The following is a 24174-nucleotide window of genomic DNA, read 5'->3' as shown; positions in this document are numbered from 1 at the left end:
GCGCCTTTAAAAACAATCTTCCCTGTGATTTGAGGTGGAGAGACAAGCTCACTAGTGTAGAAAATAAAGGTGGACCAGGTTCTTTACACTTTTTCAGTGTCGTTCTCACAATCATGACAAACTCTAGCATATCACAATCCTTGCAAAAAGTGTCTCAGAGAATACTGCTTTCTGACCGTTAGAGGTCAGAACTGTTGCACAGAACACCTCTTACGCAGATAAGATCAGGCCTATTTAAGTGCACGGCTTTTCATCAAATACTCAGTCCAAACCTGGAGTTACCAACAGCACAGAGGAGATACTAGAACATATTAAAATCCTCTGGGATAGAGAAAACAGTATTTTAACCACTGAGGCTAAGACAGGGTATTTTTACCAGTTTCTGCCACTGTGCCTCTGTACGTTCTGTTCAAATGTTGCTCAATGGCTCCACCGAGCAAACATTCCCACAAACTTTTCAAAGCTGTTGCTGCCTTTGTTGGGTGCAGAATGCAAGTAACTATTTCTCCAAACAATGACAGGTATCACCACTATCACAGTACCAAACAAGAGGACACTGGCGCTTCATAAAGACTATCAGAACCTGAACTTACATTGAGATATAAAAAAATATGAGTGATAAATTACAAAATATTATTATTATTTTCCAAGAAGAATGTTGGCCAGTACAGAGATGTTAGTTTGAACACCTACAGGTCACTTTCTTTGCTGTATTTGGTTTTTATTTTATATCAACCAAGCCCATCAGACAGTGCATGAGGGAAACCAACTCCCAAATGGTGTCTCTTCCTCAGCCCAGCAGGTATTTGTCCCCTTTGAAGTCAGCACACCTGGCTAATCACTAACAGCTGTTGGGGAGGAGAAGTTAAAAGTAATCTACTACACGTTCTCTGTTGCAGTGGCCCTGAGGTGACAGCTCATCCAGGTTTCCCCAGAAGGCACCTTTTACAGACACGCAGTGCTTGTAGAACTGTTCAGGCTGTTTAGATTGTTCTTTCAGGATGGTCAGTCAACAAGCAAGGCACTTTGATCTCTGAAGATATTTTTTAAGAGATTTTGCAGGTTGGTTCAGAAAAAACACCTTCATTTTGTGAACACAGCAAATGAGCAGTATACAGCGCAGCAATTCATTTACTTTCCACCACCAAGATGTAACCTGTATTCCTTACTCTGTATTGCAAAATCTGACGTTAAGAGATGAAAAGTACCGAGTTCAAAAATCGTGCTGGAGAAGACAACGGCGAGTGGGGTGAACCGCCTGCCTACTCCCGCCTTCTGCAAACTTGCTGAGCTAGTTTAATTCCGGCCAATGCAACCAGCTGTTCATGCCAGGCCCCAAGCAAAGGAAGGCTCGAGCCGTCTTTCACCAGTAGTTCTCACTCGTCGCTCGCCGCCGTTCTGCACCGTCGCCATTCCCCTGCCCGTGCTACCGGCCACCCCAGCACAAGGCTGACAGGACTCGCTTCGCTCGGCCCGGCAGCACAGGCCGACGCGCAGGCCCTGCCCGAGAACACCCCGCCCTCGCCCCGTCCCCGGAAGTGACGTCCTGCCCAGGGGCGCGAGGGGTGCTCGGCAGCCATTGGGAGAACGGGGAAACACGCATTTTTTCCCTTGCTCGGGTTTAAATGCCGATCCCAAAGAAAGCGATGACGTGTTCGCTCTTGGAAAACATGCCCCGGCCTCTCACCGGAGCCGCTGGGGAGCCTGGCCCTGCGCAAGACCCCAGGTGCTAAAAAGACTCGTTCGCACAGCGGGACCTCGGCAGAGGAGGCCGGTTAGGCGCCGACCCTCCAGCCCCCGAGCGCCCTGCGCGGGAACCACCAGGCAGCCCGCGGCGGCGCGGGAGCGATGGACGGCGGGGAAGGTGGGTGCCGCGGCGGCGCGCTGCGCGGAGCCCGCTCCAGCGCTCCCGGGGCTCCGGCTCCGCGGCTTGGCAGCAGCCCGCCTGACCTTCCAGGTTTCGCTGGCAAGAGATCAGAGAGCAGCCGCAAGCACACCACAGCCTGCCGCTCCGCGCCGCTCCCCCCTTCTCCCCCCCCAGCTCGTTTTTAAAACCACTGCCGTTTGTGTTGAGGAGCAAGCGAGTGCGAGCAGGCTGGGGCCTGAGCGCAGACGCCTTTTTTCGCCTGGTATTCACTTCCTTCCCCTCGGTTCAAGATGGCAGCCGGGGACCCGGAGCGCACCTGGGGCTGGCGGCCCCGCGGCCCGCGTCAGAAAGCCGGTCGACTCTGGGGAGGCACCCTGGCAAGGCTGGCTGCCGCTACGCCCCTCCTTCCTCACCCCCCTCAAAAACTGTAGGATAATTAAAGCCAAAACGGCTTCGAAAATACTCTGTCCACTACTCAGTAATCAGGATGGGTCAAAATAACACAGCAATGTAAGTCCCACTTACAATAATGCCCGTCTATAATACGCATGTGACTTCTTCATTTTGGGCTATTCAGCATTTAAAGAGTGCCCCTAAATCATTTTTCTAAGCCAAGTGGCCAAAACCTAGATCAAAAATAAAGACGCACTTTGGATGGGGGGTAGGAAAAAAAGTTACACTGGTACATGCTTTACCTTTACAATACCCATGGCAAACAAACAGGCATTTCCTCAATTCAATTCCCATGCAATTGACAGAAAGCAGTAAAGGTGCCAGGCATATCCCTTTCTAAGATTGTCTTCTGTGGTTTAAAATAAATGACTATCACTACACAGCACTACTCTTCCTTTTTTGTAAAGAGTAATAACCCCCCCCCAAATTGATAAACTGCACTTTTAGTAATTGAAATGATCACTCTTTGATCATAGTGACAACAACCTCCCAGTCTTTCTTTGCACGCAAGAGTCTGAAAGTGTACACTACTACAGAGCAATGGACTCTGACCTGTTTGCTCTACATGGCCGCTAGATGCAAGCGCCACCATCATAACTTTTACTTTTTCTGTAAAGTGCTCCCACATCCCTACTGGAGCTCCAGGGAAGTTATACATGTTCTCTGTAGATCAGCAGCTAACTAAATGCCTGACATGCAGAAACAGGCTCAATTGTGCAAAAACACTGATGTAGAGAGTACTAAGCATGCCTTGGTCCTAGAAGCAGGACTGGAAATGACAATCTTCAGCAAGCCCTGTATTGGCAATTCAAAAATTCTTTTGTCCTTAAGTACAAACATAAAATGCAAAATAGAGGTTAGATATAAGTAGGTCCTTATAGGATAGAGACAAGTCACCTGGCATCTTATTTGATAAGCACAACCTTAACTCACTGTCTGAAATTACTGTGATTTTGGTGGAAGGGATATACGTTTTTTTACAGGGGGCAACTGACTGTTACTGGCATTTCCCCCTTGTGTTATATGTAATGATGGTATAAAAATAACGATGGTGTGCACTTGCAACCTATGCTACTATGTCTAAGTGCTGTGGTTGGGAACTGGCTTACTTAAAAACACCTCTCAAACTATTTCTGGTGGAACACAGCTGGTCAGCAAGGGAGATGTAACAAGAATCTGGGAGTATATAGCTGAAAAAAAGAGAAATCTCATTTTCTTCTTTCATTTTTAGGAATGAAGTTCCAAATGTGGAAATCTGTTACAAAACCAAGGAGTTCTCCTGTAGGCATCTCTTGTCATGATCGTATGTGGTAATCCCTGCAATATGAAGAAGGTTCATGCTGTTCACACAGCAGCCCTCTTTTCCTATATGAGCTCTAACTAGCTCTCTGACTGTGCTCCCCAGAGGAGGAAACTGTATAAGACAATCACAGCCTGAATCTCACATTGCCCATAGTATGAACTCGGAGATAGCTCTGATTAAGTTAAGTTTCCTTTTCCATGTATTAGCCCTGCCTTTAGGCCCCATCAATACTGATTACAGTGCAGTGGGAAGGCCCTCACAGGTCTGGATACTTACGCAAGGAGGAAAAAAATGCCTAGTTCTGGTTTTCAGATCTTCTGAGCAGTGGTAACTTCTGCAAACTCCTTTCACAGACCGGTTTCAGAGTGTCCCAATAAATGCAGCTACAATATTGCCAGAAGCACAGGGGCCAAAGAGAAGACCGAGCAACAACAAGCATTTTCAGTGGATGTAGATAACAGACTGGCCATGCAGAAGTGGCCTATACTGCACAATTAGAGAGGAAGAATAAATCTTTAGAATTGCTGAAAGGGCAAAGAAACAGAAAGTCGTCCATTTACAGCATGATAACATCATGGAGTGGTGATACAGGCAGAGCAGACCACCTGATGGAGAATAATACTTGTATTTCAAATTTATCCTAGCAATCTGGAGTAACAAAAGCAGTAAACTTCCTAGGTACGTGCAAGGTGGGCCTGAGGTGAGTCTAGCAGTGCTTACTGACACCAGTCATGACTAAGGGACTGCAGAGAAAACACAAAAAGGTCTGTTTCTTTTGGATTGTTCGTTTTGCTAACCCTTTACAGTAAACTTTAAGATTATCACTTGGATTAAGTAATCTGTTTAGTAGGGGAGAAGATGACAACAGCAGATGAAGGCAATCAAGCTCATGAAGAATGCTGTTAAAATAACCAGCAAATATTTGCACTTGTCTATATCATAAAATATAGAGAATATGCACCTTGACTGTAACTATTGTTAAGACCTTTGGCCACTTTAGGAATCTTTTCAAACGACACCTTAAGTTTTTCTTTGTAAATGAGCATTAAAAAGAGATCTGCCATTTGCTAGACTTCATTCAAATAACTGGTAGACATTTGACTATCTTCTCTAGTTGAATGTTGGATATAGGCACCTCTAAAGTAACTAAAATGATCAGAGATACAAACCCCACCTTTGAATTCCCTTCCTCAGTTCCTTAAACATCACCAGCCTAGGACTTTATCAGAAGCCCTCTGCTGAAGAATGTATTTGGCTACATTATACTTAAAGAAAAAAGTAAACAGAAGGATACAGTGAGTTTATTACAAATTTTAAAAGTATTTTTATTGCAAATACATAATGTTGGCTTAATCTATGTTTCTGTAGTGTTTTAATTTGCACAGAGATCGTCATAGCTCATGGAGAAGGCTGATGAAAAGTTATTTTAGAGTGTATTTTAGACACCTACTTGTTACTCACTGTTGATAACCATTACCAATAAGATTCTCATTAAATACTATCTCAGATTAAAATGTGGAAGAATTTACTAGACCCTGTAATCTAGAGAGAATGAGAGGAAACACATATGACAGAAGTGTGAGGGAAGTATCTCTTTGCATCTCCAAACCTAAGGAAATTTTAGTTATTACCTCAAAGAACACCAGGAAAATTTGAAGAGCTCTGCACTCCCTTCCTGCGGGCCAGACTTATACAATAAGGAAGCAACAACTTCCTTGATGAGACAAACTTTCAACCCAAGGGACCAGATGATTATTAAACAGGTGCGCTACTTTCTCTCCTTCACTCAAACCAGGTAGGACAGCAACAATCAAAACAGTAAGAAGGTCAGCCACTTGCTGATGTCTAGAAGGACCTTACATGCTTGCAGATACAAATGTGGCAAGCATCTCCTCTGCTTTCTAGTATGGCCTCATTCCAATTAATATGTCAGTTATGATGCAACAGTGGAGAAACCAACATAAGAAGAAAAGCTGCTTAACAAGGTCCCCGTTCAAGAGAAAAATCATACCAACAACATTAGCCTTTATTCGTTACATTTACTTATTTGCCAGAGTTAGAATTCCCTCACAATATACAGCTGTATTTACATATGAGGACATGACACTAATCTAATGTGTTCCAGAGAGTGAATAAATTACAGATGAGAGAAGGACTGAGGCTTGGAACGATAGGTGAGGAAATCAAAATTCACTTTTAGCTCTCCCATTTACATCAACATAGTAATGCATTACACATTTATTAAGATAGTAACTCCATACCTTCTGTTGAAAATGGCTATTGGTAGAGCCATATTACTATTTATAAATACACTTTTTTATTATTATTTTTTTTTAAGTTAACATCCTAGAGAAAACTGACGGACTAAAGGGAGAAAAAGATGCTTTGAAAGTATTGGCTGCCTGTGTAAACCCACAGGTATATCCTGACGTTCTCACAAATGCTCTTACATTAAGAACTGTATCTATCTTCCTGGATTAGCCTCTTGGATTAGTTGGATTGTTCATCCAACTCTAGGAATTCTCTTCTTGGAACTTAGTGCACTGTAAATAACAAATACTAATTGTAACTATGGTAGGTGGTACATGAGGGAGTTGATTTGTTCTCTGGGTTAAGAAAATAATAAAGATGGGGAGGGGGAGACTGGGCAATGGTTTAGGTGGTGTAGCCAGTACAGATGCCAGTAGACTGCTTTTAGCAAACTATCCCAACACTATTCCATCAGGTACCAGCATGTACTATTAGTTAGTCCTCCAAAATGAACAAGACAGGAAGCAGAAGAGTAAGGATACAGTATGCAGAAGACAGTCCTGTGGATCCCAAAAGCAAAACATTGCTTTCAGTCAGAACCGAGGGAAACAGCACAGCTCCAACAGGTGTAACTGTGGCTTTTCCCTCTTCCCTTTCCTTCTCCTTTTCCTTTTTTTCAATACATCTCATGCTTCCTGGGGCAGAAAAGATGATAAATGGGTTGCTCTAACTCTGTGCAGAGATTGTTGAACAGAGTAGTCAGGAAAATTGGTTTATACATCCTTATTTAGCTGAGAACTGAGCCAGTCTAACCAAATTTGCATTCCCTCTGTCAGTTTTTGAGGTTTTCCGTCTCAATTTCTCTATGAACTAAAAATCATTGAACTTGAGGCATATTTTCTGTTTAACCCAGCCCATAGGATCCAATATTCCATGTCAGAACTCTCCACATTGTGGAGTTAGTGGTCATTAATCTGCCAAAAGAGTGGAATTATGCAAGCGACGTGAAATGGAATCTTTTTTACAGCCAATTCTTTCATCACCTGTCTTTGGTCCTCTGAAAAAAGCAGTCAGCCTCTCATATAGTGTGTTAGTACCATGTAGGCAACACTCAGTAGCAAGCAACTTGCATACTCTGTGACTCCAAGGAACATGACTTTCAATGAAAAGGTCCAGTGTCTTGCTTTATTGCTCTGGAAAGGCAGGTCAAGGATTTCGACAATCTTGACTGCTAGAGAATACAGCTGAAGGGATGAGGTTTCCATCTGCAATTTTTCACCAAAATAAATGATGAATATAGCAATTCAGTGGTCATGGTCTTCTCTTGAGCAGACTCAAAGTAGCAAAATCTGTTCCAATAATTTTTCGCACTCATAAACCAACTGACTTGCAACTGTTTTCTCCATATCAAGATCATGTGAGACTACAAAGATGTAGACAATATTACCAGAGATACGAAACAGAAAATGCAGTACCAGGTTCTAGAATAGTGGCTTTTCTAGTTGCCTTCTGCAGACTTGTCTTCATTTGATTTTGTTCCATTAGCAGAGGACAACTTTGGTGCTGAAGGAAGCATCAGGAGCCTACATTATCAGGGTTTAACTTCTGCAGACTCTTGAGTTTTAAGGAGTCTTCAGTTAAGTATGGACAAACCCAGGAAGTTCTATAGGTGAGAAAGAGACCGCTGGTTCTTACATAAAATGCATGATGAAGCTGCAGGTCTGGACAAGCAGATGTTGCCACTGCCACTTTGCCATTTCAGTCAGCTGAATGGCGTTCTGACCCTGATGCTCTCAAAGCCCTTAACTTCTGAAGAAGAGAGGTATACCTTAAAGAACCCTGTTAAACTGAGCAGTGGGTATGAACTGCACCCCCATTCTATTTATGGCAGCATTAGATTGTAAATATGACAGAAATGGCATCACACGAAGCTAGGCAATAAAATCCAAACCCATTTTTTGATATGATTGTGACTTCTGCTTGGGATAAAGGTTCTCTCTTCGAGCCAAGTGTAGTCTCCTATCAGAACCAAGACACACATGGATTTCAGAAAGTTCTTTCCACCTTGATTCCATATCACAGCACAGAAGGCTTTACAACATTATACTTACTACTGCAAAAAGGAAAGTACTCTTGACTGGAATAATTTAGATGCTCCTCCCCATAACTGGGCACAAAAGAGACATCTCATTAAGAAGGAGGAAAAAAAAAAACCCAAAACCAACTCAGCAAAGTCTGTCAGTATGTTTAAGAACACCACTATATTGGCTGCTAAAATGTCAACTACAGCAGATATTACTATTCAGCTGATTTTGAAAATACATCTGGAACACTATCTGCTAAAGTAAGCAAGGATGTGTGTTTCCTATTGACATTTGACTATCCATAATATATTCAGTTAGCAGCAGCTACTGTTGGGGAAAAGAAAATATAATGTTATCTCATTAGCAGAATAAAACCCATTTCTAGCGCAGACTTACAATTCTACTTGCAAAAGCACAGAACATCAGCCACAGGCAAAGACACTCCAGCGAAACAGTCTGCTGCACTCTGCTTACCGTTGAGAATCTTGTGCAAACCGCACAGCGTTATGTCAAATACACCTTTTCATTACAATTGTCAAGCTGCAAAACCTCCATTTCTCTCAGAGCTACAGAGAATACAGACAACATCTGAACAATACAGGCATCCCCTATCTCTCTCCTACACTGCTATCAGGCTCAGTCAATCACCAAAAATACCTTGCCCCTTGAACCACCACTGGAGCTAGAAAGCCAGGCCACAGGCCAATTCTGCAGGGCAGAGGAGGAAGGAGAAAAGGACATCACCTACATTGCAAACAGCAGAAGTTACAAATTAACCAACTGATGCCTCAGCCCTGTTAATGTACAATTCCCCAGTAATTCCAGAAAGTAAGCTAAGCCAAGCATAAGCAGGATGCCATTTCAAACCTTTTCTGAGATAATGAAAAAGGGAGTTGCAGATTTCTGGCTGAAAGCAAAGGCAGAATATCACAACAAGATAGTCAAATCCCTGAGTATCACACCAGCATAAAACCCCTTCCTGACTGGAATACTCAACTCAACTTCTCTGGCACTTTGGGCTATGTTTTATACATATGCCCTATAAATACTGCATTATATGGCATTACAACAGTTGCTTTATCAACTAAGTAATATAGAAATAGAAAGTGCAAAGCAATATTCTTAAATTTAAAAATATAATCAATTAAAAACCAATGTACTTCTCTGTAAAAAAATTTAAAAACTTAAAAAACTATGTACTTCTAGTTTAAGAAAAATATCACCTCATGCAGTACATAATCACATCAACAATATATACCAGTGTGATCCATACCACTCGGTACTGAGACGCTCTCAGGTAGTTAAAATAGGGAAGAAAAAAACCAAGAGTATCTCTCTTTTCTGGGGTTAATGAGAAACACTGTGATCAGTTCTGAGTCTAGACCAAGTAAAAACAAGATGAAAAAGACATTCATTTAATCCTGAACACAGTGAAGCCTGCTGGTTGCAAATCTCTTGTGACACATTTCAGAGTCGTGGGACTCCATTCCCAAAAACTTGTCCTCTGCGATCACAAACCGTTCTGCAGATCAGCAGTCTTGTTGCTATGAGAAGGCACAGTCACAGAGAGAAGAGTGAGCACTGGAAGACAGCACAGGAGGGGACTGAGGTCTTGAACTAGATAACATATTCACAGAGAACCTAGCACACTCAGCAAGAAGTGGGTGGATGCATTCATGACAATTGATGCTGTTACACAGAAATGCTGCTACACTTTACAACCCTTCAAGCCTCTTCAGGGCAACAGAATTCCTATACACAGTTACCTCCAAAATATAATGGTCACAAGATGAGTATAGTTTGAAGACTATGTACTAAAGAATCATATACTAAGAAATACCACTACAGCCAACCCAAATAATTCTTAACTTTATCTTTGCATTGAAGGTGTACTGAAAGTAGATGAACTAGAAACAGCAAACTAGACCTACGATAATTACGTAAACATACATATAAGCATGCTGTGATGCTGAGAGAAGTCATTAAAAAATTGAGATATGGGAAAGTGTTGGAGGGGTTTTAAATTAAAGGAACTATTAACCTAGACCACTGTAAGAAGCCATCCCTATGGAACCCAAGCTGTGTAAATAGTTAGAATGTACCAAAGTTCCTCCTATCTCAGCTACACGAGGCACGTGCTCTAAGAGAAAACTACCTTAAAATTATAAATTGGTATGTATATATGTCAAAAGGGAAAACAAAGAATTCTAAGAATTATGTCTTGCATTTAGAATGGGAGATGGCAAAACTTTCAAAGTTCTGCAGGAATTCCATCCAATCTCAGTCAATTCAATGGGGAAGTTCAATCCTCCTGAGAAACAAGCTTCACCTTATTGCAGAAAGTTCTTTTCAAAAAAACAAGAGGTTTGGGCCATGGTTCCCAACCCACAGCTTTAGGTAACTATTTAAATATTTTAGGAAAGAGGAGACATTTCAAACAGATTCAGCCTGTGTGAAATTATGTAAAGAGTATAGAACAGGTCTGAGGCATTTACAGTAGTCTATCCAAGATATACTGACACATCTAAATTAACCAAAAATTATTCGAAAGGCTGAAGAGGTTTGTGCTCATTAATATCATACTGCTGTCCTCTATCTGGAACATAAGACAAGATATGAATATGACCACAGCTGACCAAAAGTGCTGAGAAGAAATGAAAGCAAGCACAACTAAGCATGAAAAATTAGGAGTGATTTGGGACAATTTTGGGTATATACCTATTTTCAAATGTAAGAAACTGATAGGAATGAAAATTCACAGTGTCTTCTGCTTGATGTCATCTGTCTTGCTTAACCTCATCCTCAATTAGCTGGCATTCATCCATAGGTTGATATCTACTGTAAACCAAGGACATTTTAGGGATAACACGATCATCATCTAAGGTGATAAAGCAGTAGATCCAAGTCTCAATAGTGACAGAAAATGCAGTGCTCTTAGGGTGCAGGGTTATTAAGTGCCTGCATGCAGTCTGTGAGAGTATGTTCAGACAGGCATCATATATACCAAGGTGAGTTGTCAAGCTATTTTTAAGCTGTCAATGTATTTTTACTTCTACACGTATTAGAGTGAAAATGCTGCAGCGCACTCCCCTGGAGGTTCTGTCCTCTCTGTCAGGGATGAGCATCTGCATCCAAGACTACAGAATATGCATGTAACCCCAAGTCAGGGATTTCAATCTTTCTGAATGAACAAAGGTGTATAAAATTCCCTTGGTATCCAGTAGAATACTACTGATTCAGTGAGATCCTCCCTCTCCTTCTCTCTTTCCCTCTCCCTCTCTACTTGAAGAATCAGCTTGGGTCGTAAGTTCAGTAGTAAAAAGATGCATAGTGGGCCAGTATTCCAGTTTATCTAGCAACTTTCCATGGGCTGGCTAACATAAGATGACATGGACTTTCTTTCAACAGCGATCCTTGGGTTTGGATTAGATTAGTTTCAAGGTCCCAAACTGTGGTGGGCCCTTGTTGTTAGTTTGTTGATTCTTTAAAATAAAAAAAAAGAAAAGAAAAGAAAAAGAAGGGGGAAAAAAGAATAAAAAAGGTGGAGGATTTTTGTTACAAAGGGAAACTGGAAACTTCTCTGCACACAAGCAGAGACATGGCTGTATTGCAGAGGCCTCAGGGTAAGGATTAAAGAAAAACAAAATAGAAACCCTTCCATCTCTAATTAGGGTCTTCATTTGCCAAAGAGCCATTCCACAGCAGGAGGAATTACATTCAGGCCGTTGCTTGGATAACGTCTCCCAGCAGGTTGGCTCCTCAGAGCAGGCTACTCTGAGCCAACAATTTCTGGTTACTTGGAGGCAAGCAGCCTGCATATTGTTTTAACTGGCCTGGCTTTTGCAGCCAGTTTTGCTGAAGAACAATCTTCTATTCAGAATGCAGAGATAAAAGCTTCACTTGGTTTGAATTTGTCCCCAGTTTCTTTCTCCCTTTCTTTTTTTAAACATGGGAATTACAGGTTCTGGAGTTTGCATTATTTCTCTTGTAGACATCAATGTTTTTCCCCTCTAGCCACTTGGTTCTTTGCCAGTGAAGGCTGCTGTCTGGAGTCCAGCCATTCATCAGCCCCTACCTCATCATTAACACTGTGGTGCTGGCGGTCACAGCTCATTGCTGGCGACAGGAAATCCTAACTTGCAAGAGGTTAACCACAGCCCATAAACAGCCAGGATGGCTCATTAGTCCCTTACAGCCAGCTGAAGGGACCCTCTGGGAGTTTCAATACACTTCACGGACTCAAGAGTCTATGCATTCTGTGCTCTTCACAAATGCCCACCCCTCCACCCCCTGCAAAGCTCACTATTTGGATCCTCGGTGCTAAAGTCCATCTTTTTTCCTACCCAAAGCAGACTAAGTTCTTTGAGCATTTTGAAAAATTAAATGTCTGTGATGTATTCTCCTGGTTTGCCAATTGAACAAAATGCCAATGGGCCAACAACTGAGACATTAATGCACTAGAATACATACATGCTTTTGATATTTTTAATAGTTTTAGTGAGTTTCTTATCCGTATTGAGCAATTCTAAGGCAACAGCTATGCAAATGTTGATAACATATACCTAATCTGTCTAGAGAATTCATATCACAAATATGTCGAGCTCTAATCTTCAAGAAATAACCTGCTAGAATTGCAAATGGCTTGGTCAGTGCTCCCTACATTGACCAAAAAGCCCACTTCATACTCCTTTTGAGTCACAGTATGATCACTTAACTCATTTGGAGTTGATTCCCTGAACTTAGTACAAACATTAAATCATCACGTCATCCAAACAGGCACCTATAGATAATATCCACCTGGCCATCATGAAGACAAAATGTTTAGAGCAGAAAAACAGCTTCTGGCAAATTATCTCAAAGGAGTAGGATATGAAGCATAATTTGTGTTATATTTTCTCTTTCCTCCCTTTCAATCCCGTGAAAATGAAAATCAATGCAAAACATTCCCACTTTATGTCTGCAATTTGTTATGATCCACTGTTTTTTGCCACTGCTGATTCTATCTTCTTATCTTTTACTCTGAATATCAGAGTCCCTCTGATGCAGCTCTGGTTACATTCCCCAGTTCTCCGATTTCTTGCAAAGCCTTCTGTCTCTTAGTGCACCAAAATTAGGCGTGTCACTCATCTGTGAAGTCCTAAATAATTCCATTCCCTGCCTCCATATCTGCTCCTTATTTTCTTCACTTACTGATCCATTTATCTGATTCTGCTTGCCAGCCTTCTTTTGTGCTCACTTCTATACTCCAACATAGCTGCACTTACTTGCCCACTCACTCTTCTGCTTCAAACTCCATTTCTGTAGTTCTTCCAACATGTCTGCCATTGTGCATTTCTCCTGTTAGAGAAATAGGTAGATTCTGCGTGTAAAATAAAAATACCTCTCAATCTTTGAGAGGCTCACAAGGCACATGGAATCACGAGGGTCCAAAAACTTAAGAGACATAAAACATTTATATATTACTATTATTTATATGTGGGGCATATCTTAAAAAAATGTTCCTTAGTCTTTACTCAGCCTGGACTTCCATTAAGGTCACTGGGAGTTCTGACTGAGCAAAGACTCCAGTAACACATGTTGTGCAACAACAGCTGCTTCTTTAGCTTAAGGGAGAAGCAGCTGTGTTCCACAGTTGGTTGGAAAGGAGTGAAGATGGTGGCAGGGACTGCTAAGGACTCAACTCTAAAAGTGGACATTTATTTAAAGTAAATAATCCAACAATAGCAAATCTAAGGAGTGCCCAGAGGGAGAAACGTAAGAGACAGCCTTTCTTCATGAATAGCTGTTGCTTTTCATAACTGTGCAGTGAACACAAAAAAGAAGTTAGTAAAATAATACAATAACAGATTGCTGGCACTAGTTGCCAATGGAAAGGGCCCACCACCACCCATGAATTAAAACCTGATAGATCTACTTCTTCTGAACTACATAACCTGATTCAGCCCTTTTTTGTCCACTCCTTTGAGCGCTCCCCTCTTTGGCTTTGATCCAGCTCTTTTCTTTCCTTTTACATCTTTCACCGTAGGATCCATACACAACACAAACCTTTCCTCTGTCTCCAGAATTTAATTGGTTTGCTTGTCAGTCCTCTTACCTGTGCTCAACCTTTTCCTTCTCTCCTCAAAGGGACTGCTGAAATTAAGGTGGAAAGTAGTCATGGAATGAGAGGATTTAAAGAGGAAAGACATGAGAAAGGTACATACGAACTCAAGACTTCAACTATAGCGATAAAACTTCATGCCGTGTCCCCATGTTCTCTGCAGCCAAACACTCTTACATGCAACATTTCTTCCTTTTTCTTTCCCATTCAAATCCTTTTCCTAATCTGTTAAAATAGGCTTGTTTTTAGAGTATGGTCTGCGGGGGCAAGGAGATGGGAAGCAGAAATACAGTGAGCTTTTGGCAAAAGCATTTCGCTTCATGTGATTTCCTGCTCCACACCGGGCCCGCCCCCCCCCCCCCCCCCCCAAATACACACTTGTCCCTGTCAGGAAGATTATGGGGACTATTTCTGTCTGTCATTATGAAAATCCAACTTCTTCCTGAAAAACCATATATTATCCCCTCTTCTGATCTCATCTATGCAATTTTGTTAGAAGTCCAGAAATCATCACGTCTACATGCTGTAGAAGAGGTCTGATCACACTGCTAGCACTGGGGAAGTAAGAAACAAGAATGTCAAAAGATAAATGACACCAAAAATACTTGCACAAGTAACAGTATCACTTCAAATATAATTTTTAAAAGATGTTCTATGGTTGTTTAAAATGGATGTTAACATTTCGGGTGTCCTGGACATTGTAAATAATAATGAAGTGGGGAATAACAAGAAACAATCAGTACAACATTACAGCACTTATTTTCTTCTTTGGTGGTTCAGGAAAATGGTAATCCTCTCTCTCTGTTTCTCAATATATTCTTTAGAACAAATACAGTAAGAAAACCACATGCATGGTAGGGATTACAATTACATATACTACGTCTTTTCACAGTTAACTCTAACTTTAGGCAGTGCTAAGACAACAGACCACGGAAATGAAAAATTTAAATGCAAAGTTAATGGAGACTCTTAAAGAACGTGACTGATTCAGAAGCTCAGAGTCTTTAACACTAGCCAGGATGCTATTTTTCCCCCTCAAAATGCATACTCTTTTTTCATTACAAAACAATGGGATCGATAAACAACGTAGTTTGAGTTTTGATCAGAGTTTTGGCATGTTTGGCATGTGCAGTGTAAATCTATCGACTAGTCCACAGCCAAAGGAGTCTAGTCCCATTCAAGAAACTTCTCTTCTGCTTCATAACAACTTCCTTCTTAACACAGAATGTTTGAGAGTTCAAAAAAAACAAGTTTCTACTGCTGAACAACTTTTATCAATCTGTAGTTTGACATGCATTTAGGCCAGCACTGCCATCAGAAAGACTAGTCCCTTTACCCTCCTTCTCTTACTTGTTCCTACCTCCCCTGGACACTACTCTGCCAACACAAACCTTCATGTAGCCACACAGTGAAACAAACAAACAAACCAACCAATCAACCAGCTTAAAAGTCACCCATACTATTACTGTTCAGCCAGACCAATTAAATTTTGCTGTAAATTTTGAGACTGCCGCCTCAAAATTAATTCTAAATGCTTTTTAGATGCTGTTTACAAAGAAGAAACATGGACTGACAAACAGAAGGTGGCAAAGATCCCCAAACTGTGGAATAAATACCACAAGTGGAATGTCAACTACTTCAATGGATGTAAGAAGTTTTCCTAAAGTGACAGTATCTTCTACTGCATGTGGCACAGGACCCATCATAGGGTGGGTTACCGCAGCTGTCAATACCAGTTGAAAGTACCTGAACAAGCAAAGTTTTGGAAGCATTCATCAATGGTTTTAGACATGTCTCTCATTAATTTTGGATCTTAATCTACGGCATAGCTCAGTCCTAATTCCTGAAAAAGTTTAGCATGGAAGAGCATTTGCCTAAATTCCATATGCATTTCTACAACTGAACTGAATCAATTTCTATAGGAAATTATCCAAACTGTATATAAAACTATTAATGTTATATAGAAAAAAAAAGATATGCTTATATAGTCACTGCAATCCTAATTTGTACATACAACTGTATGCTTAATTTAGGGTGCTAATATAAAGGTGTAAGTTGATTTTGTTTAATTTGCCTTTCTTTTTCTATAACTTCCAGTAACTCCGAAAGAAAATGATTAAAATTGACTCCCCACAAGCCCTCTTGTTCCGCAAGTTTTAGAACAGATCACTCTTTATTCAGGAACTAAACTACCAACAGAGCCCCATGATTTCTCATTTGACTACCTTGTAAGAATCTTTACATTTAAACTAAATTGTTAGACAAAAAGTTAGGAATCACAGTTAGACTGTTTAATGCAGACTCAAGTTACGATGATTTTGGCCCCAACCTAAGTAGTATAATCATAATGATGATGTGGCAAAACAAGAGATTCTTCTACTTAGTATTTGTGTAAGTGTTTTTGTAAATAAACTCTTAAAAGAAGAGAGAAAAGAAGTGAATGGATACTGGAAGAACTGTTAGGAATTTCCTCATATTAGAGATTCCTTTGATCTGAAGAAAACAGGAAGCTGTAGTAGCAGGGACATCCTCTCTTTGTTAGGTTCTACTCAGATGCACATCCTCAAATGCACACATCCTATTAATACAGAAGAGGAGTCCCTTCAGCAGTCCCTGGAAGAGAAACAAGAACAAAATCCTTCCCAGTGGACTTCCAAGGCTGCAGAAAGGGAAGAAGTGCTGCTTTTAAGCAAATTTTCAGCATTTTCTCACTTTCTACCCTGTACTGAAATAAAAAAAAAGGGCATTACTGGGTTGTATTTCACTGTCCTGACAGATGTCATTTGCTTCAAAAATGACTGGGGCAGGGGAAGAACGGGGAGGGGGCTCTGCATATTGGAATGTGCAGGACACATGCAGGTACTGCCATCACAATACAGTGAGTGGATACAGGCATGCAACAGGTATTGTAGGCAACACTGCTTTTCCCTTCCTCCAGAGCAAAGTTACACTGCTGGAGCACGTGCGCTGGCAGGCAAAGGAGAAGGAGTCTCATTGTGCTGTGTGCAGAGAAGGCAGGAATTCCAGGAGGGGAAAGGTTCCCTTTGAAGCACATGGCACGAAGAGCTTCCCAGTGACCATGGCAACAGCTCAGTGGGTTCCCAGCCTGAGAACCAAGTTACTACAGCCATGCCTCAAAAACGTCTGAAAGAAGGGAAGAGAGAGGGGGAGGTGGGGCCGGGGGAGTGGGGGAGAGAAGTTGGAGCAGAATTAGCCTGGCAGAAACTGAGCGGCTCCCTGGTAGGCAAATCCAGCCAATAATGCTGGTCGGGTTCACGGGGTTTCTTTTTCATTTCCAAAGCTTTCTTCTTCCTCTGTCGTTCCCCTTCTAGCCCTATTCAGGAGCTCATGAGATCAGTAAAACCCAGGCCTTTGCTTTGCCTCCATGCAGCATTGCCTCAAACAGGGCTGCAGTGTGATCAAAGGCAATGTTAAATCACAGCTGCCACACACACCCCTTTCCCAATCAGGGTCCAGTTTTCACGGGCACTCTAACAGAAGATAGATTTTTTTAAACTCTTTCATTTCCATTACACCATATAAATCTGACCAAGAAGGATGAGCAACTAAAAAATCTATATGGAAACGGACACATTAAATTCTGTACAGCTACCAATCCCATTTAGCACATGGAAAAACAAGTGGAGTGAAGCTTCTGAAAACACAGACCAGGGTTTTACTAAAAACAAAACAAAAAACCCAAAACAAACCAAACCAAAACAAAAAACCCCAAAAACCAAAACACCCCAAATCAAAAAAGACCACAATAACTAAAAACAACAATAAGAATAAAACCATACATCTTTGTACCAGATTTGTGTGTCATGGAATTTAGCTCTACAAACAGCTTTTAAGTAGTCTCTCATTCTACTTCACAATATTCCAAACTTTCCATAATATCATCTCTATTTTCTTTCTTTTCCTTTACTATTAAACAAAAATTCCTAATTTATTCCTTCATATATGCATGCATTCCACCACACAGACACAAGCAATAACCTTTTTGCTTCTACTACTCTATTACTCAACACAAATGTTCACCAGTTCTAGTGAAACGAATTTAAAATGGCTCCCTTAAAACAGGAGTTACAAATTTTTTTATGGTTTGAGTTAGTCTGAGCTTTTAAACACATTCATTTATGATAGGCTTAAGCTGACAAGGTTATCCATTCCTTATGTACATAAGGAAGATGGACAAAGTAAGTGTCAGCTGAGCCAGGATAAGTCTCCATGTGTATCCTCTTAGTTCATAGCAAAGATGAGGATATCCAAACCAGCTTTCTCAGTGAAAATTGTCCAAATGAAACAGAATTGCCCACATGTGCCATAAGCTGGAAAAGGAAGTGCATAGACAGATAACTGCCCTGGCAGAGTCTTGTATTTTGCCCTGAATTGTTGAGGCAGACTTTCAATTATGCCCACGACAGTTTTAAAAGAGATCAAGTCCTTAACTTCTCTCACCTTCCTGGCACCAACTTTATTCCTACTATCAAATCAATAGGTGAAATTGATCCAAACACATCACTTTCACAACATACAAGATTTGGCTTTCATTTCACAGAATGGCTTCTAATGAAATTAAGATCTAAGAATAGATACTAGAAGATCCCAATGGCAATTCCAGCATTAGGAAATAAATGGGAACTGAAAAGGGGAGATACATCGGCTTCCAGCAGGAGGTATAATTGATCACACAGTCAGACTTCACTAGACAAAGCAGAATTCCTGTGGTCTAGAATTTCAAATGCCCTATATACTCAATTTTATGCACTCTACTACATCTTTTAAGAAGGTAATAATATTTGCATTCAGTGAAGTCTTACTGTTACCCACCTGAGTCATTCATGCAGATGCGTGTGTAACAAGGGGTTGCTTTGCCATTTATCTCACTTGCATAATGTCTGGATAGCAGCAACACCAGCAAAGCTGAAATGCAACACTTCATGTAGCCAAGAGGCCAGTATGTTTCTGAAATGTTGCATCAGCCCTGCATCTTGTAACATCTACATTATCTCTGCAATAGATGTTGCAGCTGGGCAGGTCTACTTTACAGAATTTTGGAAAAGCAAGGCAAACACAGTATTCATCTGGAGGCTCAAATACTGCAGGACAAGCTACCGTGGGGGCAGGATAAATCAAACTAAATGAGGAACAAACAGTAGGCATGCACTCCTTGATTTCTTCCTCCTTTTCTAAATGGAAGAAGTTCCATTTCCCTTCCCTGTTCAAGGCCACCCCTCCCCCATTTCTTTTTCCTTTTTCCTTTCCTTTCTCTTTTCCTTTCCTTTCTCTTTTCCTTTCCCCTCTCCTTTCCTTTCCCCTCTCCTTTCCTTTCCCCTCTCCTTTCCTTTCCCCTCTCCTTTCCTTTCCCCTCTCCTTTCCTTTCCCCTCTCCTTTCCTTTCCTTGCCTTTTTTTTCTTTTCATTCCATTTTTCCTCTCCCCTCCCCACCCCTCCTTCCCTCCCTCCCCTCCCTCGTCCTCTTCTCCTCTCCCTCTCCCCCTCCCTTTCCCTTTCTCTTTCCCATTCATGTTTTCTTTTAAGTCAAACAGCTGCCAAATCCTAAAAAAACCCAAAAGAGGACACATATACACATGCAGCAGGTTTGATACAGAGTCACAGAATCATCAAGGTTGGAAGATATCTATAAGATCATCAAGTCCAACCATCAACCCAACACCACCACACCCACTAAACCATGTCCCAAAGTGCCACGTCCACACGTCCCTTGAACACCTCCAGGGATGGTGACTCCACCACCTCCCTGGGCAGCCTGTTCCAATGCTTCACCGCTCTCTCAGAAAAGAATTTTTTCCTAATATCCAGCCTGAACCTCCCCCGGCGCAACTTGAGGCCACCTCCTCTTGTCCTATCACTTGTCACTTGGGAGAAGAGACCAACACCCATGATACTTACCCAGGCAAAACAGTTTACAAGCCAAACTGAATACTCATGTAGCCATTTGCACCAAATTGTAAGGAAACTGAACTTCTCAGAGACCCAGACAATTGCAATGCAATTTGTTCCCATTGGTAAGATAACCAGACTGACTTAATCGACAGACCTGCAAGAAGCTCATGGCTGAGAAGTCCTTCTAAATCAGGACATAACTTGAGCATACAGAGGACTGAGCAGAAGGGTTGCAGAGAAAAGATGGAGAGGAGAAACTACAGCAGCAAGCGTGAAATAAGGAACAACTATTTCAGGAAGAGAAGGATAAATGGCAACATGCAAATATAGAACAAGGAGCTGCGTTACAGTTACTGAGAAGCAAGTATTGCCTAGAACCTTGGCCAGTCTTTTTTCACCTGTTAAAATAACTGCACATAAACTGACACACAGGAAACATGGTGCCCAAACTCTCTGGACACACCCTATGCAGGATGCAGGAGTCACATCACCATCATTATGCATCAAAATAGATGCTACAGAGCTCCTGAAGCAAAGCCAGGACCTGATGTTCAGCAGGCCAACCTTCAGGAAGCTAGGATCAGCAGATACTGAGGTGTACTCATTCCAGAGATTGACGTGGCTTCGGGGACACGGGGAGTATAGAGGACATAGCAGGTTTTGGGTACATAGCTGTGGGTCAGGCCAGCAATGTCACTATGTCAGAAAATATTTATAACATTGTTTGTGCAGGATATCTATGGTTTCCACTTTGTTCATCCGTTTCACACACATACTTCCTCACATGCTTTTCAAGAGCCTGACAGAAGGGACTGAACAGATTCCTTCCTTAAATGGCTTTCCCCAAGGCTCAACTTGCTCCTGGAGTTTACTTATGGATTACTATGCATCTTTCACTAACCAATCTTCTCTAATTCCCATCCTCGTGAGACCTTATTCTCAGATTGTATCCTCCTAAGAGCAAAGAAGCATCATCTGGAATTTCTGAAAACAAAAAGCTGAAACAAAAACAGTATTCCAAGTAAGAAAAAAAGGTTGCCTTATGCTGAAATTCAATAGAAAGCGCAGTCACTTCTTAGAAAGATGTTTCTCACCATGTACCACAAGCTAAACCTGCAGCAAATTTTAGACAAGGAGATGGTTTCCCACTTCCTTTGAAATGTGGGGGTTTTAGAACATACCGAATATACCTACAAAATATCAACCTAGGATTTTTTTTTCCCCTGATATACTACGTTTTCACTGCTCACCTGAAGTGACCAACACTATCGTACCAAAGTCTCAGCAACTTGAGCCAGCTGGATTTTAGGATGGACCCCAGAGATTTTACGCATTTTCAGCTTCTCAGTTACTGGTAGAACTTGTGGCCTATGCTCTTTCACACACTTCCAACTACTCTAGACTTCAAATGTCAACATATAATAACCTCAATTCTCAAAAATTCTAAGCTGACAACAAAAAACTGACAGCTTTCTGCTTTCCTTTTTAACATATCTGGCAGGAGTAATCATATCTTACTGACTTCACCCCATAAAACAAAGGGAAATGTTTTGCAAGGAATTTAGATTCCAGAGACCGTATTCCACAGGGAGATTCCAGCAAGATGAAGACTTTTATTTCTTTGACCAATACAATAAGACTCACTTGTTATTAGAGATATCTATCCTGCAATTAAAGCAAAGAAATCTCTTCTAGGGTTGAAGAATCCTCTTCCCCCAGAAAAGGAAATTAATATATGTCTTCTGAGAAAATTGTACCTAAGGAAAACCAATAAAAAGCTTTCATTTTGACTGCTTTTGATAAGAAGCTTCCTTTGATTGAGTTAGCATCACAAAGAATCACAGAATCACAGAATCATTAAGGTTGGAAAAGACCTGTAAGATCATCAAGTCCAACCATCAACCCAACACCACCACGCCCACTAAACCATGTCCCAAAGTGCCACGTCCACACGTTCCTTGAACACCTCCAGTGATGGTGACTCCACCACCTCCCTGGGCAGCCTGTTCCAATACTTCACCGCTCTCTCCGTAAACAATTTCTTCCTAATATCCAGCCTGAACCTCCCCTGGTGCAACTTGAGGCCATTTCCTCTTGTTCTATCGATAGTTATTTGGGAGAAGAGATGGACACCCACCTCACCCCAACCCCCTTTCAGGTTTCTGTAGAGAGCGATAAGGCCTCCCCTCAGCCTCCTCCTCTCCAGGCTGAACAAGCCCGGTTCCCTCAGCCGTTCCTCATAAGACTTGTGCTCCAGACCCCTCACCAGCTTCGTTGCCCTTCTCTGGACACACTCCAGCACCTCAATGTCCTTCTTGTAGTGAGGGGCCCAAAACTGAACACAGGATTTGAGGTGCGGCCTCACGAGTGCTGAGTCCAGGGGGACGATCACTTCCCTAGTGCTGCTGGCCACACTATTTCTGATACAAGCCAGGATGCCGTTGGCCTTCTTGGCCACCTGGGCACACTGCTGGCTCATATTCAGCCAGCTGTCGACCAACACCCCCAGGTCCTTTTCTGCCGGGCAGCTTTCCAGCCACTCTTCCCCAAGCCTGTAGCGTTGCATGGGGTTGTTGTGACCCAAGTGCAGGACCCAGCACTTGGCCTTGTTGAACCTCATACACTTGGCCTCCGCCCATCGATCCAGCCTGTCCAGATCCCTCTGCAGAGCCTTCCTACCCTCCAGCAGATCAACACTCCCACCCAATCTGGTGTCATCTGCAGACTTGCTGAGGGAGCACTCAATCCCCTCATCCAGATCATCGATAAAGATATTAAACAAGACCGGCCCCAAAACTGAGCCCTGGGGAACACTGCTTGTGACCGGCTGCCAACTGGATTTCGCTCCATTCCCCACAACTCTCTGGGCTCGGCTGTCCAGCCAGTTTTTTACCGGGTGAAGAGTGCGCCTGTCTAAGCCACAAGCTGCCAGTTTCTCCAGGAGAATACTGTGGGAGACAGTGTCGAAGGCTTTACTGAAGTCCAGGTAGATACATACACAGCCTTTCCCTCATCCACTGCGCGGGTCACCCAGTCATAGAAGGAGATCAGGTTGGTCAAGCAGGACCTGCCTTTCATGAACCCGTGATGGCTGAGCCTGATCCCTTGGTTGTCCCGCACGTGCCCTGTGAGCGCCCTCAAGATGAACCTCTCCATAATCTTCCCCAGCACCGAGGTCAGGCTGACAGGCCTGTAGTTCACCCTATTTCTACTACAATACTGCTTCTGCTAAACAGCCATTTTTGCAGAAGTCTTTGTTAGGTTCCTACAGAGTTCAAAAAGGGAATGTGTGCACTCGGCTCCGCATCACCATCTCTATCAACTGAATTATGCCATTATCTTTCCCTGAAGCATCTAACGCGAAAACAGGAAAAACGGGAATATTTCATGGAATAAAGGGAGTTTTCTCTTGTTTTATTTCTTGCTGATTTTTCTCAGAAAGGAACCTACCCGTCCAAGAAACAGTTACATGCAGCGTTTACCCCAAACTACCCCCTTACCTTTCCTAAGACAGTGAGGCATGGTTTAGGCTCCAACTCTGGCTGTTCCAGTTTCACCACTCCTACCCAGCCGTATTCATATAGGTCTTCCTCATCATTGCTATTACACAGTCCGAGTGGATGCATCTGAAATAGAATCAGAGAGGAACCTTTAGCCAATCAGTAGAATTCAAAAAACATACCGATTGCTTTTGAATACCTTAGTTTATAACAAATACACTTTTATTTATTAAGGTACACCAGAAAAACTGAAATACAAGGCTGCGTATATGAAGAATTCAGTACATTTCTGAAGCATGCTATGAGTACAAAATCTTGGAAAGTTATGTGAGCTCACTGTTATCTTACTTACGAAAAATCACTTAAGGCTCACACTTACATGTGATTGTAAGTCCTTTTCTCAGATATAAAATATTTAAATACAAAGCTCCACTTTGTATTGCAAACCACCTTTCCTTGCAAACTGACAAAAATGATACCAACTGTTTTGCGGAGCCACTCATAAATGCTTTGCATGTCGTAAGATCCACAACCAATGTTCAAGAGGCATTATCACTTTTTTTTAATATTTGCACAACATTAACTGTCTGTCATCCTTTGGACCATGCCTGTCATATAGTTCAAAGTAAGGTACAAGAAACTTCCTAACTACTGTGGAACAGTCTCTAGTTTTTTCTTGAACCCAAATGAGGCGGAGGTATCATGAAG

At 41.9% G+C, this 24174-nt stretch overlaps 1 protein-coding gene across 1 annotated transcript in view; it reads right to left on the bottom strand.

The window, feature by feature from the left end:
• The window catches only part of ZNRF3 (zinc and ring finger 3), a 35981-nt gene extending 12383 nt beyond the window's left edge, over positions 1 to 23598 (bottom strand). Inside the window, exon 1 of the mRNA XM_059827766.1 lies at positions 23467 to 23598. Within this exon, the coding sequence (XP_059683749.1) occupies positions 23467 to 23592 (126 nt within the window). The 5' untranslated portion in view covers positions 23593 to 23598. The remainder of the gene's footprint in view (positions 1 to 23466) is intronic.
• Positions 23599 to 24174: the final 576 nt, after the last annotated feature.

The sequence above is a fragment of the Gavia stellata genome, chromosome 21, assembly GCF_030936135.1.
Source record: "Gavia stellata isolate bGavSte3 chromosome 21, bGavSte3.hap2, whole genome shotgun sequence".
In the NCBI taxonomy this organism is placed as follows: domain Eukaryota; kingdom Metazoa; phylum Chordata; class Aves; order Gaviiformes; family Gaviidae; genus Gavia; species Gavia stellata.
This window is presented reverse-complemented; position numbering and strand designations above follow the sequence as displayed.